Source organism: Mizuhopecten yessoensis, unplaced genomic scaffold (assembly GCF_002113885.1).
Source record: "Mizuhopecten yessoensis strain PY_sf001 unplaced genomic scaffold, ASM211388v2 scaffold11037, whole genome shotgun sequence".
Lineage (NCBI taxonomy): Eukaryota > Metazoa > Mollusca > Bivalvia > Pectinida > Pectinidae > Mizuhopecten > Mizuhopecten yessoensis.
In genome coordinates, this window is record NW_018408847.1 from 558665 (window position 1) to 575743 (window position 17079).

Sequence of the window (17079 nt, forward strand, 5' to 3'; positions counted from 1 at the left end):
GAGAAACCACCAAGAGAGAAACCACCCAGAGAGAAACCACCAAGAGAGAAACCACCCAGTGAGAAACCACCCAGAGAGAAACCACACAGAGAGAAACCACCAAGAGAGAAACCACCCAGTGAGAAACCACCAAGAGAGAAACCACCTAGTGAGAAACCACCAAGAAAGAAACCACCAAGAGAGAAACAACAAAGAGAGAAACAACAAAGAAAGGAAACCACCCAGAGAGAAACCACCAAGAGAGAAACCACCCAGTGAGAAACCACCAGGAGAGAAACCACCAAGAGAGAAACCTCCCAGAGAGAAACCACCCAAGAAACCACTTAGAGAGGAAACCACCCAGAGAGAAACCACCCAGGGAGAAACCACCAAGAGAGAAACCCCCCAGAGAGAAACCACCAAGAAAGAAACCACCCAGAGAGAAACCACCAAGGGAGAAACCACCCAGAAAGGAAACTACCCAGAGAGAAACCCCCCAAGAGAGAAACCACCAAGAGAGAAACCGCCCAGAGAGAAATCACCAAGAGAGAAACCACCCAGAAAGGAAACTACCCAGAGAGAAACCACCCAAGAGAGAAACCACCAAGAGAGAAACCTCCCAGAGAGAAACCACCCACGAAACCACTTAGAGAGGAAACCACCCAGAGAGAAACCACCATGAGAGAAACCACCCAGAGAGAAACCGCCCAGAGAGAACCCACCCAGTGAGAAACCACCCAGTCAGAAACCACCAAGAGAGAAACCACCTAGAGATAAACCACCAAGAAAGAAACCACCAAGGGAGAAACAATAAAGAGAGAAACAACAAAGAAAGGAAACCACCCAGAGAGAAACGACCAAGAGAGAAACCTCCCAGAGAGAAACCACCCAAGAAACCACTTAGAGAGGAAACCACCCAGAGAGAAACCACCCAGTGAGAAACCACCAAGAGAGAAACCACCAAGAGAGAAACCACCAAGAAAGGAAACCACCCAGAGAGAAACCACCAAGAGAGAAACCTCCCAGAGAGAAACCACCCAAGAAACCACTTAGAGAGGAAACCACCCAGAGAGAAACCAACAAGAGAGAAGAAAATCAAACTCTACTGCTTACAAACATATTCTCCGAGATGCACTACACCTCGGCAGCACATCATCAAATATGTTTATGCACAATTATGGTGTATATATCATCCCTAACTTAAATATAATTAAATACATTTAAATCATCAAGTTATAGACCCTACATGATATTACGGTTAAGTTGGAAAAGACAATAACTACTGTATACATAATGAAACCTGCTCAAGTGTCCACCTCTATTATAGGACCACCTGTGTTAAGAGACAACTTTAGAACTCCCCCATCTATTTCTTAAAACAATCTTCAGGTTGGTAAGTATGGATTATGAAAAGATTCTTGTTACACAACCAATAAGTGTTTCTAGTGTTCCATAGAAACACTTATTGATTGTATAACAAGAATCTTTTCATAATCCCCCATCTATGTATTTTTCATGCTAATTAAACCTGTTGAAGAGACCATCAGTGTTAAGAGGCTAATTTTAAAATTTGCTATTACTTATTTCCATGTTAAATGGACCCATTGAAGAAACCACCTGCAATAACACACAAATTAATGGACTTCCTGAAGATGATCTCAGAAAACAGGTTTAACTGAATGACTTTGTATATTTGCCATGAAATGAAGAGGTAATTAAGCTCTTAAGGTTTTTAAAATGTCATAATTTTGACGAAAATAAATGTAAAATGCATGCAAGTTAATAGTTTCACTTCAGTAATGGGTTAAGGTTGTTTCTTTGTGAAACCAAAGTGTATTTCTTGGCAACAAATTAGCTTATAATTAGGGCATACACTTGAAAAATTAACTGCATCCAAATTATACTCAGAATACTCAGGAGTTAGATCAGGAAGGAAGTCCGGATATTTAGGGGTCAGATTAGACAGGATGTCAGAATACTCAGGGGTCAGATACAACTTGATATGTGAATATTCAGGGGTCATATTATACGGGATGTCAGAATACTCAGGGGTCAGATTAGACAAAATGTCAGAATATTCGGGGTTCATGTTAGCATGTAACACTACTCATGGGTCACATTATAGACAGAATATCAGAATACTCAGGGGTTAGATTAGACAGGTTTCACTGTTTGAATTAATTATAATGAGTCAAGCATGTCAGTATATTGAAGGACCTCAGAAACTTTTTTGCAATTTTACAACTTCATTTGAGATGATGGCCTGCACTGGACTTCATTGGTAACGAGGAGTGACTCTGACTAAATGGGTGAATATTTGTACAACTGTATGTGTTAAGGCGCATTACACAATCAAAGGTTACGATGTGTTTGTGAAGTCTACAGCGTTGGGCCACAAATAAGCTGCCATTAGTGCGAATTCAACACTTAATATTTAACAACAAAATAATTACAGAGATTGTTCCCCACATAAACTCACAATAATCGTAAGAACGGGTCTATTTGATCTACGTGTAATTGTTTTCACGATAACATATAACTATATAAATACCTGAAATTGTGTTAAAATAAAGCACATTATTAGGGTGACCATGGAGAGTGAAGAAAGTCTAGCCAACTTGAAAAGGATTTTTTTCCTTGTTTATAAGTGAGGAATAATCGTATATCATTGGAAAAGAGATACAAATTTCACCCCTGATTTACAGCCAGCCATTCCCAGCACTGCAGGTGAACAGCGTGGCCTCCACTAACAACAAATCTGACAAACATAAACATGGCCGCCTGTCATGTTCGTTACAACGACCAATAAAAACAAAGTTTAACAAGTGGTACACATGTACATGCTTCTCTGCCAACTTAGAGAATGTAAACAAACATCAACGCGATGGATTTGCTAGTTTTTCTTCAAAAAACATCAAAGGTTATGTGTCTCCCAAAAGCTTGTAACGGATAAGAGTCTAGGCTGCCTGTGATACCACTTATCATCTCAATAGACACTTCTATCGGAACAGTGGGAGCGTATATAGCTACTCAAACGTGTTTCTGTATTACATATGTATTGTACATTAATACATTCAGAGATATGTATAATATTGTCTTCATTGAAGTTCTGTTGTAATTGGAACAGTTTATTTACCATATTTCACCTGTGAAATGCCAAGCTGACCTACATTTTGACATTCTCTTACCACTTTTTTACCAAAAATAAGCCCAGGCGACCTACAATGTTTGCATTTAATCACCATTTGTGACCTGTCAAGCCCAAATGACATAGTCTTTAAAACGGGTAAATGATACAAGGGTTATTATTTAATATTTACAATATTTATTCTATGCCCCATTGATAACGGGATTCATGAAATATGCCCAGAACCCAATGTTATTATGACCTCCTAAATCCATTTCTTAAATATTTATTTTTACACAAGAAGGGTTTGTTTCCCGGAAATAAGACATTTGCATGTTAAATGTGTATAACAAGGGATGGGCTTATTACCGGGCATGGGCTTAATGCTGGTGAAAATTGCGGTAAATGAGTAACTATGTGTCCTTTGAGTAAAAAATGTATGACAGTTACCTCAGTGTGAGGTGAAACACGTACAACCCTACATTATTAAACATTGAAGTTTTCTCGGAGGATATTAAATTTGTTTGATAATCTACGTATATACTGACAGTTTGGCAGTTTACGTAACTGATTGTTGTGTCCCTTTAGAACTGCCCATGAAGCTCTATGACAAGCCATACACGGATCTAGGTCAGGTATTCATTTCTTCAAAGGATCCAGTAGGGCCTAATTTCAGAGAGCGAAAAAAAATAGCTGAGGAATTTTTATGACATCTAAAAACTCGAAAAGTTGGAAGAGGGGAATAGAAGAGAAAAAACCAAAAGAAGAGAAAGAATTTTAATTACAGAAAACCATTACTGAACTTAAATCTTTTCTCATTTTTATTCAGGTCAAACTGGAGAAATTAAATTTTGGATGGAAGTTCAGTCCAATAAAAAGACCTACTTTAAAACCAATTGTTCCTGAAAAAGCCATACAAAAACTCTGACCGACAACTTAAGAAGAATGTTGTCACTACCACAAAACAAAAAATCCTTACAAACACTTACAAAAACTGACAAATATTTCAAGTCTTACAGATCAGTCATCATTAAAACTGACATTTTAAAAGATTTCCAATTTATTGTAGATTCTCCTTCCATTGTGTTACCATGCCTACCCTGTGAGTCTTAATCCTTTCATCCCTATGTAACTTTATAATTAATAGACTCTACCATGCATTGATCTGGATGAGTCCATTATTGTCTATAGTGGTGAAAGGGTTTAAACAGATGAACAAAGAGAACAAATACAGAGTTATGTCCCCTGAAACTTATTCTATAGCTTTTCTTAACTTAATTACCATCTGTTTGAAAAAAATGATATATATCAGTGAGAAAAAAAAAGAAAAAAGAAGAAGAAATAAAACCAGTATGAAATGTGATTCAAAGGACAGGTGTTTTGGGAGCCATTTCACTTTGTAATAGATGTGTTTGGTATGGAAACTCGATCAAAATTGGATGTGTTTGGTATGGAGGTAGATTTATGTTTTTGAAACAGCTCAGCTAGGTCACATGATGACAATATCCAGCCACAAAAAAAATACAACAAAACATCATGACTTTGGCTTGGTAGCTTGACATCACATCACATCCAGTCAAATTATTCTAAAAAAACAGGCTTTAACCAGAGATCTCATTTGATACATGATAATGTGCAGTACCATGCAGTAATTATCACGGATAAAACCCATTCAAACTATTCATTTCTAAATGGTCTATTTAGTTGTGAACAGCAATGAAGACAAGTGAGAGTTACCTCCCCCTATTAATTATCCCTTTTCCATTAAAGTTATCTCCACTGCTTCTTTTCTTTCTTGAAAGTTATTTCCCCTTAACTATCCTTCCTCCCTTAAAATTATCTCCCTTTATTAACCTCTTCTCTTTAACGTCAGGCAGATGTAATGGCCTATTTACTTCCATAAATCTTTAAAATTCTTCAAAAACATTCAAATTGGCAATTCTTTCACACATAAAAATGCAGAAAATTCAAAGAAAAAAATGTAAATTCAGGCAAGATAAAACCATTACAGATTGAAATTGCTCCCAAAACACCTCACAAATCCTACGATAAAACATTCCTGTACAGTAATATCCCTTACAGCCCTGTTACTTAACTAGATTGGAACAATATGAAATGAATCCATTATCTGCCAGTGTCACAATATTTTGAAGTTTCAGGGTTTACAGGTTACAAATAAATCTCAGGGAAAATTAAAACACACATCATTTTCTGTAACATTAAAATCCATTAAGAATCAAACTAATTTGAATGCAAGATTAAAAATAAAATGGAAAAAGGCATCATTTATTTTTAACAGATTTACCCCCCCCCCCTTTTAAATGTTTATTGAACGTGCAAGATAGAAATATCTAGGGTATGAAAACATACATATTGAGTTAATAATCAAATCATAAACTCGTAGGATAAATTTCCCTGATCTTCCACTCAAACTGAAAATGTTCTGTTTAAGTCTCATTTTTATCCCTATGAAGTATCCAAGAAGCTGTTTTATTAAGTCATTTAACCACTGAAATTTCATAATGAACTTTTCCAACCATTGAATTGGAAGAGTTCAAATGTGTCTTCAGGGGTGGATGAGTTAATTTATTGGTGCTTTTTTTCCTTGGTAGGAAACACAATATCCAAAAATTATTATCATTTATTGTGATATAAATCTTTATAACATATACATATTACACAATATGAACGAGCTAGTCACACAGGTGGCACATTGCTAACCACGGAGGGGACCACCTGTCTCAGAGCCATTCTCCAACAATCACAGATATACACGTCACACGTGTCTCTGATGAATACCAACAGAGAGGAGGGAATCCTAACAAATGTCAGTCATTTTACGACAAAGTGGCTAACAAACCTTCGCCCTGATCTCCAAATCAGGGTGCTTGTCTGTACATCACCCGAACATTAAACGCTCAGACCTGATAGAGAAACGTGTGATATGTGCTACGATGTCTGAAATGTACAGCATGCGAGTCCGCGTAGTAACCATTCCAACACTTTACAATTTATGGCACAAAAGAATGCACAACTCATCCACACATTGTTCCCAAATGAAATTATACGGCTGCCAAAGCATGCCAGTTTTGCAGTGCTACAAGTTATCTGTAACAGTGCGAGTATAATTATCTATTAAACTGCTTGTATTTCTCTCTGTGTCATAAAATACTGTGTAGATGTTTGAGTGAGAATACTTGTAGTAGCGGACGGTAATCTTGACATTTCTAACGAGAAACCTTGAGAGAGTCGACACTGTTACGATCGTAGGCTGTAACTACACCAAGGGGACACATGAAGTCGTATCTGTTGGACACTACGAATTTTAACACATAATACCAAGTACCAACTAGGCCCAACTGTTACAAGCCTGACCAACTTGATCAGAAGTTTCCCGAAATTTCCAGAATATCATTTTTTTCCCAAATCAACCATAAGTTTGCAAATACTCTTACCATGCTTGCTAAATAAACCAATCTTGAATCTATAAATACACAAAAGTTTTATTGGTGATTTTCATTTCTTGAAATTATGTTGCATGAAAATTTTGAGTAAATTTCCTTTTTAAGCTAACCAGGCTTGATCAACAGAGACTAGATGTCTTAAACAACCTATAATGGTCTACAGCCTGAATCCCTTGATTCATAATTATTTATATAACGAGAGAATTTTTTGGGATTGGGAGAAGGCGGGACAGGGTCACTTATTACTATTGGAGATTCTAACTTGTTATGGTGGGTGGGTAATCTTATACAGTATTATCCAATATACAGGTATATAAACTAACATTACAGGTATATGGTGGGTGGGTAATCTTATACAGCATTATCCTATATACAGGTATATAAACTAACATTACAGGTATATGATATATGACTTTAAAACTAAAACCATGAAAATGTCAGACCGGAGGTACCAGGTATTTAAACATTACAGTTATAAACTTAACCTAAACTGACCTAATTAATGCAAAATGTATAGGTTTACTATCACTGTTTGTCTGACGGTAAACTCTTTCAACAGGGCAGTGACATATGGTCTGCAGAGCTGTATATATGAACAGGTGACTCACTCATTCCTTCAAGTGGTTGTACCCTGTTAAGAAATACATTTATATAATACCGGATCAGAAGGATTGTCGAATTCAGTCAGACACAGGACTTTATACAATAAAAGAGTTCTACTCTAGAGTTTTAGAGTAATCTCCCTTATATAAAGAAGATGAAGCCACCAAAAGGAGTTTTAGACTTAGAGTAACTTCCCCTGTCCAGCTACGTATCTTTCAATGTTTATATTTACTTTTTATAAACGTTGTAAACCGATTAATTTGACTTTCGTTTCGATGCCGTTTGTTTATATTTCATAGATCGAAACATTGGGAAAGTGTAGTCTTGACAGTGTGAAGGTCCTGGGTTTAAACTAAAAATTGTATGCAGTTTTCCGTTTCCTTTTTTTGTTTCTATGTTAAACATTCAAATTACAAACAACTACATATGCTGTAAAATTACTTACTTAAAACATCAAACTTGTGCGATTAGTTTCGGTGCCAAAAATTAAGGTTGGCTGGTAAGAATTATCCGAGTTAATTTTTCTTCATATTCCAAATATTTACGCGTACATGTAATATACACTTATGTGTAAATATTTGGAATATGAAGACAATTCAAGATGCTTTATCAATACAGCATTTCTTGTCAACATATCATTTTTCATCACCATACGGCATACCAAGCCAGCACAGTGGTATCAGGTTTTACTGTGTTCATTTATTCACTATATTTTGGAAATTCATTTATAACCAGATATTTGAAAAGTATGTAACCATTCATCGCTTCATTTGCTCTGTTGATTTCTGTGAAGCAAATCACCTTGGAGAACAGATATAAAGTTAACTCATTCACCCCTGAAGACACATTTGAACTCTTCCAATTCAAAGGTTGGACTAGTTTATTATGGAATTTCAGGGGTGCATGAGATAAAGGAATTTGATGTACATCACATGTATCTAATGTATCCAATGATGAATGAAATTTAGCTGAAATAAATATAATTAATTGGCAATAAAATGTTATAATACAAATTAATCTACAAAACAAACACTATCAGTGCAAACAAATCGATTGGCAATGACCATACAAATTAATCACAATGAAAACGTTTCTCCTCCAGTCAATTAGAGATTGAGCTAATTGTAAAATTTCCTGACTACAGATATTGATCTGCAGAATAAAAAGATTTCTAAGCATACCAACTGACCTGAAATAAAACAATTTCAACACTCACAGCAAACACAAGATACTGCATAGCAATTATTAGTCTAATCTAAACAAAAATGCACAGGTATGAAAAACGACAGTTGGACACAAACATGCGATTGATAAAAACTATCACAGGGACTTCTTATATCTGTAATGTATGACAAAATATTTGTGTTATACAGTGAAAATTGTCTAATATAGCCACTGAGTATTCAGATACCCTCTCTATTCTGACTCCTGCATATTTGACAGACTGTCTTACCTGGTCCCTGAGTAATCCAACATCCTGTCTAATCTGCACCATAGAGTAGTCTAATATGGTCCCAGAATTTTCTGACATAATGTCTTATCTGATACCTGGGTATTCTGACATCCTTTCTAATCTGACCCGAAGTATTTTGACAGCCTGCCTAATCTGACCCCGAAGTATTTTGACAGACTGTCTAATTTGACCCACAAGTATTTTGACAGCCTGTCTAATCTGACCCACAAGTAGTTTGACAGTCTGTCTAATCTGGCTCCAAAGTATTTTGACAGCCTGTCTAATTTGACATGCAAGTATTCTGGCAGTCTGTCTAATCTGACCCACAAGTATTCTGACAGTCCGTCTTATCTGGCCCAAGTAATCTGACAGTCTGTCCAATGTGACCCCTGCATATTCTGACATCCTGAATTATATGACCCCTGGGTTATCTAACATCCATAACATAACTGTAATTGTACTTTTCATACAACTTCCTTATATAATATCTGTGTATTATGACACTCAATCTCTTTTGCTAAATCTAAAGGTGTTGGATTAGACAGGTTTCACTGTATTGGATACTGCACATATTTCATCCTACTTTATATATTGTTTACCTAATATTCTTTCTTTTTTTTATATTGCTGGAGGCATAATATTCGACTTTACAATGTGTATTATATCAGCATCTGTGTGAGAATGATCTCCCACGTCACATCTGTGTGAGAATTGTCTCCCACGTCACATCTGTGTGAGAATGATCTCCCTCCTCACATCTGTGTGAGAATGATCTCCCACGTCCCATCTGTGTGAGAATGATCTCCCATGTCATATCTGTGTAAGAATGATATCCCACGTCACATTTGTGTGAGAATGATCTCCCATGTCTCATCTGTGTGAGAATGATCTCCCACCTCAAATCTGTGTGAGAATGATCTCCCACGTCACATTTGTGTGAGAATGATCACCCATGTCACATCTGTGTGAGAATGATCTCCCACGTCACATTTGTGTGAGAATGATCTCCCGTGTCACATCTGTGTGAGAATGATCTCCCATCTCACATCTGTGTGAGAATGATCTCCCATGTCTCATTTGTGTGAGAATGATCTCCCACCTCACATCTGTGTGAGAATGATCTCCCATGCCACATTTGTGTGAGAATGATCTCCCACCTCACATCTGTGTAAGAATGATCTCCCACGTCACATTTGTTTGAGAATGATCTCCCATGTCACATCTGTGTGAGACTGATCTCCCACCTCACATCTGTGTGAGAATGAACTCCCATGTCACATTTGTGTGAGAATGATCTCCTAGGGACATCTCTGTGAGAATGATCTCCCATGTCACATCTGTGTGAGAATGATCTCCCTCGTCACATCTGTGTGAGAATTATCTCCCACTTCACATCTGTGTGAGAATGATCTCCCATGCCACATTTGTGTGAGAATGATCTCCCACCTCACATCTGTGCAAGAATGATCTCCCACATCACATTTGTGTGAGAATGATCTCCCATGTCACATTTGTGTTAGAATGATCTCCCACGTCACATTTGTGTGAGAATGATCTCCCACATCACATCTGTGTGAGAATGATCTCCCATGCCACATTTGTGTGAGAATGATCTCCCACCTCACATCTGTGGGAGAGTGATCTCCCACCTCACATCTGTGTGAGAATGAACTCCCATGTCACATTTGTGTGAGAATGATCTACCACCTCACATCTGTGTGAGAATGATCTCCCACCTCTCATCTGTGTGAGAATGATCTCCCACCTCACATCTGTGTGAGAATGATCTCCCACCTCACATCTGTGTAAGAATGATCTCCCACATCACATTTGTGTGAGAATGATCTCCCATGTCACATCTGTGTGAGAATGATCTCCCACCTCACATCTGTGTGAGAATGATCTCCCATGTCACATCTGTGTAAGAATGATCTCCCACATCACATTTGTGTGAGAATGATCTCCCATGTCACATCTGTGTGAGAATGATCTCCCACCTCACATCTGTGTGAGAATGATCTCCCATGTCACATTTGTGTGAGAATGATCTCCCAGGGACATCTGTGTGAGAATGATCTCCCATGTCACATCTGTGTGAGAATGATCTCCCACCTCACATCTGTGTGAGAATGATCTCCCATGTCACATCTGTGTGAGAATTATCTCCCATGTCACATTTGAATTGTACTATTACGTCAACATTCAATCATGACACTGTATCATACATTTAAAGCTACATCAAGGCTGTAGCATGATAGAACACATATTCCATGTTCTTGGTTGTTTGATAAATATAATCCTGGAAATATTGTCACATAAAGTGATGAAGCATGTCTGGATGTTTTCATTTTATTGACTAACTTATAATCACAAATGAAGCCGTCAAGACTCACTAAGGATAACTCATATAAGAAGTTTACGTCTGATGGGGAAGCAAGATAATAAAAACAAACTTACCAGGAATCTGTATAATTAATATCCAGGTATGCCACAACACAACACTTAGTCCTATGCACTTAGACCAGGAATTGTCTGAAACAGGTAAAACATTCACAAACATTAAATTGTGTCCTACACACATCCTTAATTACATTGAGTCCTACATACACCCTTAATTAAATAGAGTCCTACATACACCCTTAATTACATTGAGTCCTAGATACACCCGTGATTAAAATGAGTCCTACATACACCCGTAATTACAATGAGTCCTACATACACCCTTAATTACAGTGAGTCCTACATACACCCGTAATGACATTGAGTCCTACATACACCCGTAATAACATTGAGTCCTACATACACCCGTAATTACATTGAGTCCTACATACACCCGTAATTACATTGAGTCCTACATACACCCGTAATTACATTGAGTCCTACATACACCCGTAATTACATTGAGTCCTACATACACCCGTAATTACATTGAGTCCTACATACACCCTTAATTACATTGAGTCCTACATACACCCGTAATTACATTGAGTCCTACATACGCCCCTAATTACAATGAGTCCTACATACACCCGTAATGACATTGAGTCCTACATTCACCCGTAATTACATTGAGTCCTACATACACCCGTAATTACATAGAGTCCTACATACACCCGTAATGACATTGAGTCCTACATACACCCGTAATTACATTGAGTCCTACATACACCCGTAATTACATTGAGTCCTACATACACCCGTAATTACAATGAGTCCTACTAACACCCGTAATTACAATGAGTCCTACATACACCCGTAATTACATTAAGTCCTACATACACCCGTAATTACATTGATTCCTACATACAACCGTAATAACAATGAGTCCTACATACCCCCTTAATAACATTGAGTCCTACATACACTCGTGATTACAATGAGTCATACATACCCCCGTAATTACAATGAGTCCTACATACACCCGTAATTACATTGAGTCCTACATACACCCGTAATTACATTGATTCCAACATACAACCGTAATAACAATGAGTCCTACATACACCCTTAATAACATTGAGTCCTACATACACCCGTGATTACAATGAGTCATACATACACCCGTAATTACAATGAGTCCTACATACACCCGTAATTACATTGAGTCCTACATACACCCGTAATTACATTGAGTCCTACATACACCCGTAATTACATTGAGTCCTACATACACCCGTAATTACATTGAGTCCTACATACACCCGTAATTACATTGAGTCCTACATACACCCGTAATTACATTGAGTCCTACATACACCCGTAATTACATTGAGTCCTACATACACCCGTAATTACATTGAGTCCTACATACACCCGTAATTACATTGAGTCCTACATACACCCGTAATTACATTGAGTCCTACATACACCCGTAATTACATTGAGTCCTACATACACCCGTAATTACATTGAGTCCTACATACACCCGTAATTACATTGAGTCCTACATACACCCGTAATTACATTGAGTCCTACATACACCCGTAATGACATTGAGTCCTACATACACCCGTAATTACATTGAGTCCTACATACACCCGTAATTACATTGAGTCCTACATACACCCGTAATTACATTGAGTCCTACATACACCCGTAATTACATTGAGTCCTACATACACCCGTAATTACATTGAGTCCTACATACACCCGTAATTACATTGAGTCCTACATACACCCGTAATTACATTGAGTCCTACATACACCCGTAATTACATTGAGTCCTACATACACCCGTAATTACATTGAGTCCTACATACACCCGTAATTACATTGAGTCCTACATACACCCGTAATTACATTGAGTCCTACATACACCCGTAATTACATTGAGTCCTACATACACCCGTAATTACATTGAGTCCTACATACACCCGTAATTACATTGAGTCCTACATACACCCGTAATTACATTGAGTCCTACATACACCCGTAATTACATTGAGTCCTACATACACCCATAATCTTATACATGACAGTAACAAATAGAAAGTAAGAATGAAGGCAAAAATCGTCAAAAATAGTCATAGCAATTAAGGCAAAGTATTGAAAGCCAACCATAGTCACCCAATTGTAACAATTTGTTTTTATTTCAGGATATATAGGTCACAATGACCTACTTCTTGTCCTTTCCACTCTATTTTTGAATAAGCTTTAACAAGTTATATGTTAATTTAATCCTTTATAAACTGTTCACCTTGTTTGAGGACCTGTTGTGGTAATTGACACATCATGGCTTTTGAAATATTGCCTGAAGACTCTCAGATTTATGTCTTAATATACCAAACCAAACAGACTTCAGAGATATTTTGACTAATCACTTATTGTATAGCAGAACGTTACACTGTATAAAAGGGCTTTGTTTGTGTATAACAGATGTCATTGAACTGGAAACAGAATATTAGAGAATAATGAGGGTGGCCTTAATATTTATAGACTGGTAATTACTACACAGGTTATCTCAATAGAGAGGTACTTGTTATTTAGAGGTGACCTTTATAGACAGGTACAATGTCTTTGCTGCACTGGGTGACTTTTATAGACAGAGTTTTTTTTATTATCAGAGGTGAATTATTTACTGCAGGTATCAACCATATTTAGGTGACCATCATTTACAGGTATCTAATATAGATAAGTGAACTTATAGACAGGTATTTACTTTACAGGTATCTAATATAGATAATTGAACTTATCGACAGGTATTTACTTTACAGGTATCTAATATAGAAAAGTGAACTTATAGACAGGTATTTACTTTACAGGTATCTAATATAGAAAAGTGAACTTATAGACAGGTATTTACTTTACAGGTACCTATCTAATATAGATAAGTGAACTTATAGACAGGTATTTACTTTACAGGCATCTAATATAGATAAGTGAACTTATAGACAGGGATTTACTTTACAGGTATATAATATAAAAAAGTGAACTTATATACAGGTATTTACTTTACAGATATCTAGTATAGATAAGTGAACTTATAGACAGGGATTTACTTTACAGGTATCTAATATAGATAAGTGAACTTATAGACAGGTATTTACAGGTGTGACATTCACTAAAACCTTTGTAAAGTTAACAGAAATATTACACAAGTCCTTGTTATCTAAAAACCTGTGTATGGTGAACAGAAATATTAATCCCTGTGTTATGCCAATAGAAGTACTGGTGTCTGTGTTGTAGATCGCCAGGAGTTAATGCTGAAGTACAAACCTGTGCTGTTAATTAGGTTTATAGTGTAATTGTGTGTATCAGGAGGAAGCCTGGGGCCACAACAATCAACAACATTCATCTTCAGAAATCTGTAAATGAGAATATCCTTTTTGTCCAAAGTCTGCTACACAATTTGATTTTCTCTCTCGTAGCTGTTCTGAATGTTTTCAGGTTTGACACGATAACAACCGTTGTTGCTTCAAGCAAGATAGGTATCATCTGGCCATATTCGAAAAAATAACTGCAAAAAAGGACTTCCTCGCAAATTTGGTTGTTGATTATATTGACTTTTCAACTTTCCTTCCGACAGGAACTCTCAGGAGAGTTGCGTGTACCACACAAACACCAGAGGGAACTGCGAGAGATTCCAGGCCTCAAGTTGAAAACAAGCTTAACAATGATAAAGATCTATGTCAGTACTGTACTTTCAACTTCTCATGAGGTTAAAACGCTCGGGGGACTAAAGGACACGCTCGTGAGGTGCCAGGTGGCGGGACTGAGCGACAGTCTCACCCCGATCATATCTTCTATGTTACTGTTTGAATGCTGAGTAAATCAATTTGTCACTTTATTAGGTGTTATCGTTAAAACCAGGCTTCAACTTGGCTGACAACTGTCAGATCTTTAACCAGTCGTTACATTAAACTGTTGCTAACCTCGTTAGTACAGAACGAGATATGATTGAAATCATCCTGCAGGGACATTTAAAGCACTTACCAAAATTTATTATGAAAATCGTATTTATGACCATGTCATATAACACATTAAGGATGCAGATAAGAATGACATTTTACTACCTAAGACACAAAAGAGTTCCAATAATGGTATTAAAGGCAAACAAGTAACCCTATCCATCACCGTCATTGACAGATGTTATAAGACAGTATAGGGACGGAGGTGCCATCAAATCCTTACACAAGAATCTTCAGTTTGTATCTCATTATATTATATTATATTATATTGGTATAAAGCTATATAATGTCTGTCCATCTGTCTGTAGATTTTAAAATTTGTAATTGGGGTCTGTCTGTGTCTGTGTCTGTGTATCTGTCTTTCTATACACAATGACCCACTCTAACCCATAGCTGCAGTGTCTGTCTGTCTGTCTTTCTATACACAATGACCCACTCTGACCCATAGCTGCAGTGTCTGTCTGTCTGTCTTTCTATACACAATGACCCACTCTGACCCATAGCTGCAGTGTCTGTCTGTCTGTCTTTCTATACACAATGACCCACTCTGACCCATAGCTGCAGTGTCTGTCTGTCTGTCTGTCTGTCTTTCTATACACAATGACCCACTCTGACCCATAGCTGCAGTGTGTGTCTGTCTGTCTGTCTGTCTGTCTGTCTTTCTATACACAATGACCCACTCTAACCCATAGCTGCAGTGTCTGTCTGTCTTTCTTTCTATACACAATGACCCACTCTGACCCATAGCTGCAGTGTCTGTCTGTCTGTCTGTCTGTCTGTCTGTCTTTCTATACACAATGACCCACTCTGACCCATAGCTGCAGTGTCTGTCTGTCTGTCTTTCTATACACAATGACCCACTCTGACCCATAGCTGCAGTGTCTGAGTGTCTGTCTGTCTGTCTGTCTGTCTTTCTATACACAATGACCCACTCTGACCCATAGCTGCAGTGTCTGTCTGTCTGTCTTTCTATACACAATGACCCACTCTGACCCATAGCTGCAGTGTCTGTCTGTCTGTCTTTCTATACACAATGACCCACTCTGACCCATAGCTGCAGTGTCTGTCTGTCTGTCTTTCTATACACAATGACCCACTCTGACCCATAGCTGCAGTGTCTGTCTGTCTGTCTTTCTATACACAATGACCCACTCTGACCCATAGCTGCAGTGTCTGTCTGTCTGTCTTTCTATACACAATGACCCACTCTGACCCATAGCTGCAGTGTCTGTCTGTCTGTCTTTCTATACACAATGACCCACTCTGACCCATAGCTGCAGTGTCTGTCTGTCTGTCTTTCTATACACAATGACCCACTCTGACCCATAGCTGCAGTGTCTGTCTGTCTGTCTTTCTATACACAATGACCCACTCTGACCCATAGCTGCAGTGTCTGTCTGTCTGTCTGTCTGTCTGTCTGTCTTTCTATACACAATGACCCCCTCTGACCCATATCTGCATTGTCTGTCTATCTGTCCATCTGTCTATCTGTCTGTACACAATGACCTACTCTGACACATACATGTAGCTGGATTGTCTGTCTGTTTGTCTATCTGTCTGTCCACAATGGGGTATTTATATAGACTAATACATCGTCTGTCTGTGCATGTCTTGGTCCAATGATAATTTACATCTCAGTGTCTGGCACCTGTTGTACAGAACATGTACATAATTACAACAAGTCATCCCAGCACAATTCAATTCAAAATAACGCAGATCGAACGTGTCTGAGTTGATGGTATAATGTCTTCCATTGTAAGGTCAAATGTCAAAGGTCACCTCCCAGAGGTCAACAAATTACTGCCAGAAAGGTTGCCTCCCTGCGTTCGGGACACCAAAAATTACCAAAAATTAGCCGAGGGTCTATAGATTATGATTTACCTGAAATACTGACAGTCGACAACTTATGGCAAATTCATGGCCCTCGATTGGTTCGGTTGGTGAAGTCAGACAGAGTGCTCCTGACTATTTCATTAACTATATAAAAACAGCGTGGCAATACTGACTACCACGCGAAAACTTGACATTTCAGACACAGTGTAATAC

At 37.8% G+C, this 17079-nt stretch overlaps 1 protein-coding gene across 3 annotated transcripts in view; it reads right to left on the minus strand.

Moving 5' to 3' along the window:
- The window catches only part of LOC110464826, a 500325-nt gene that overhangs the window by 314360 nt on the left and 168886 nt on the right, over positions 1-17079 (minus strand). For all 3 annotated transcript variants that reach the window (XM_021520273.1, XM_021520271.1, XM_021520272.1), the window contains exon 2: positions 11084-11158. In XM_021520273.1, coding sequence (XP_021375948.1) covers positions 11084-11158 — 75 coding nt within the window. The remainder of the gene's footprint in view (positions 1-11083; positions 11159-17079) is intronic.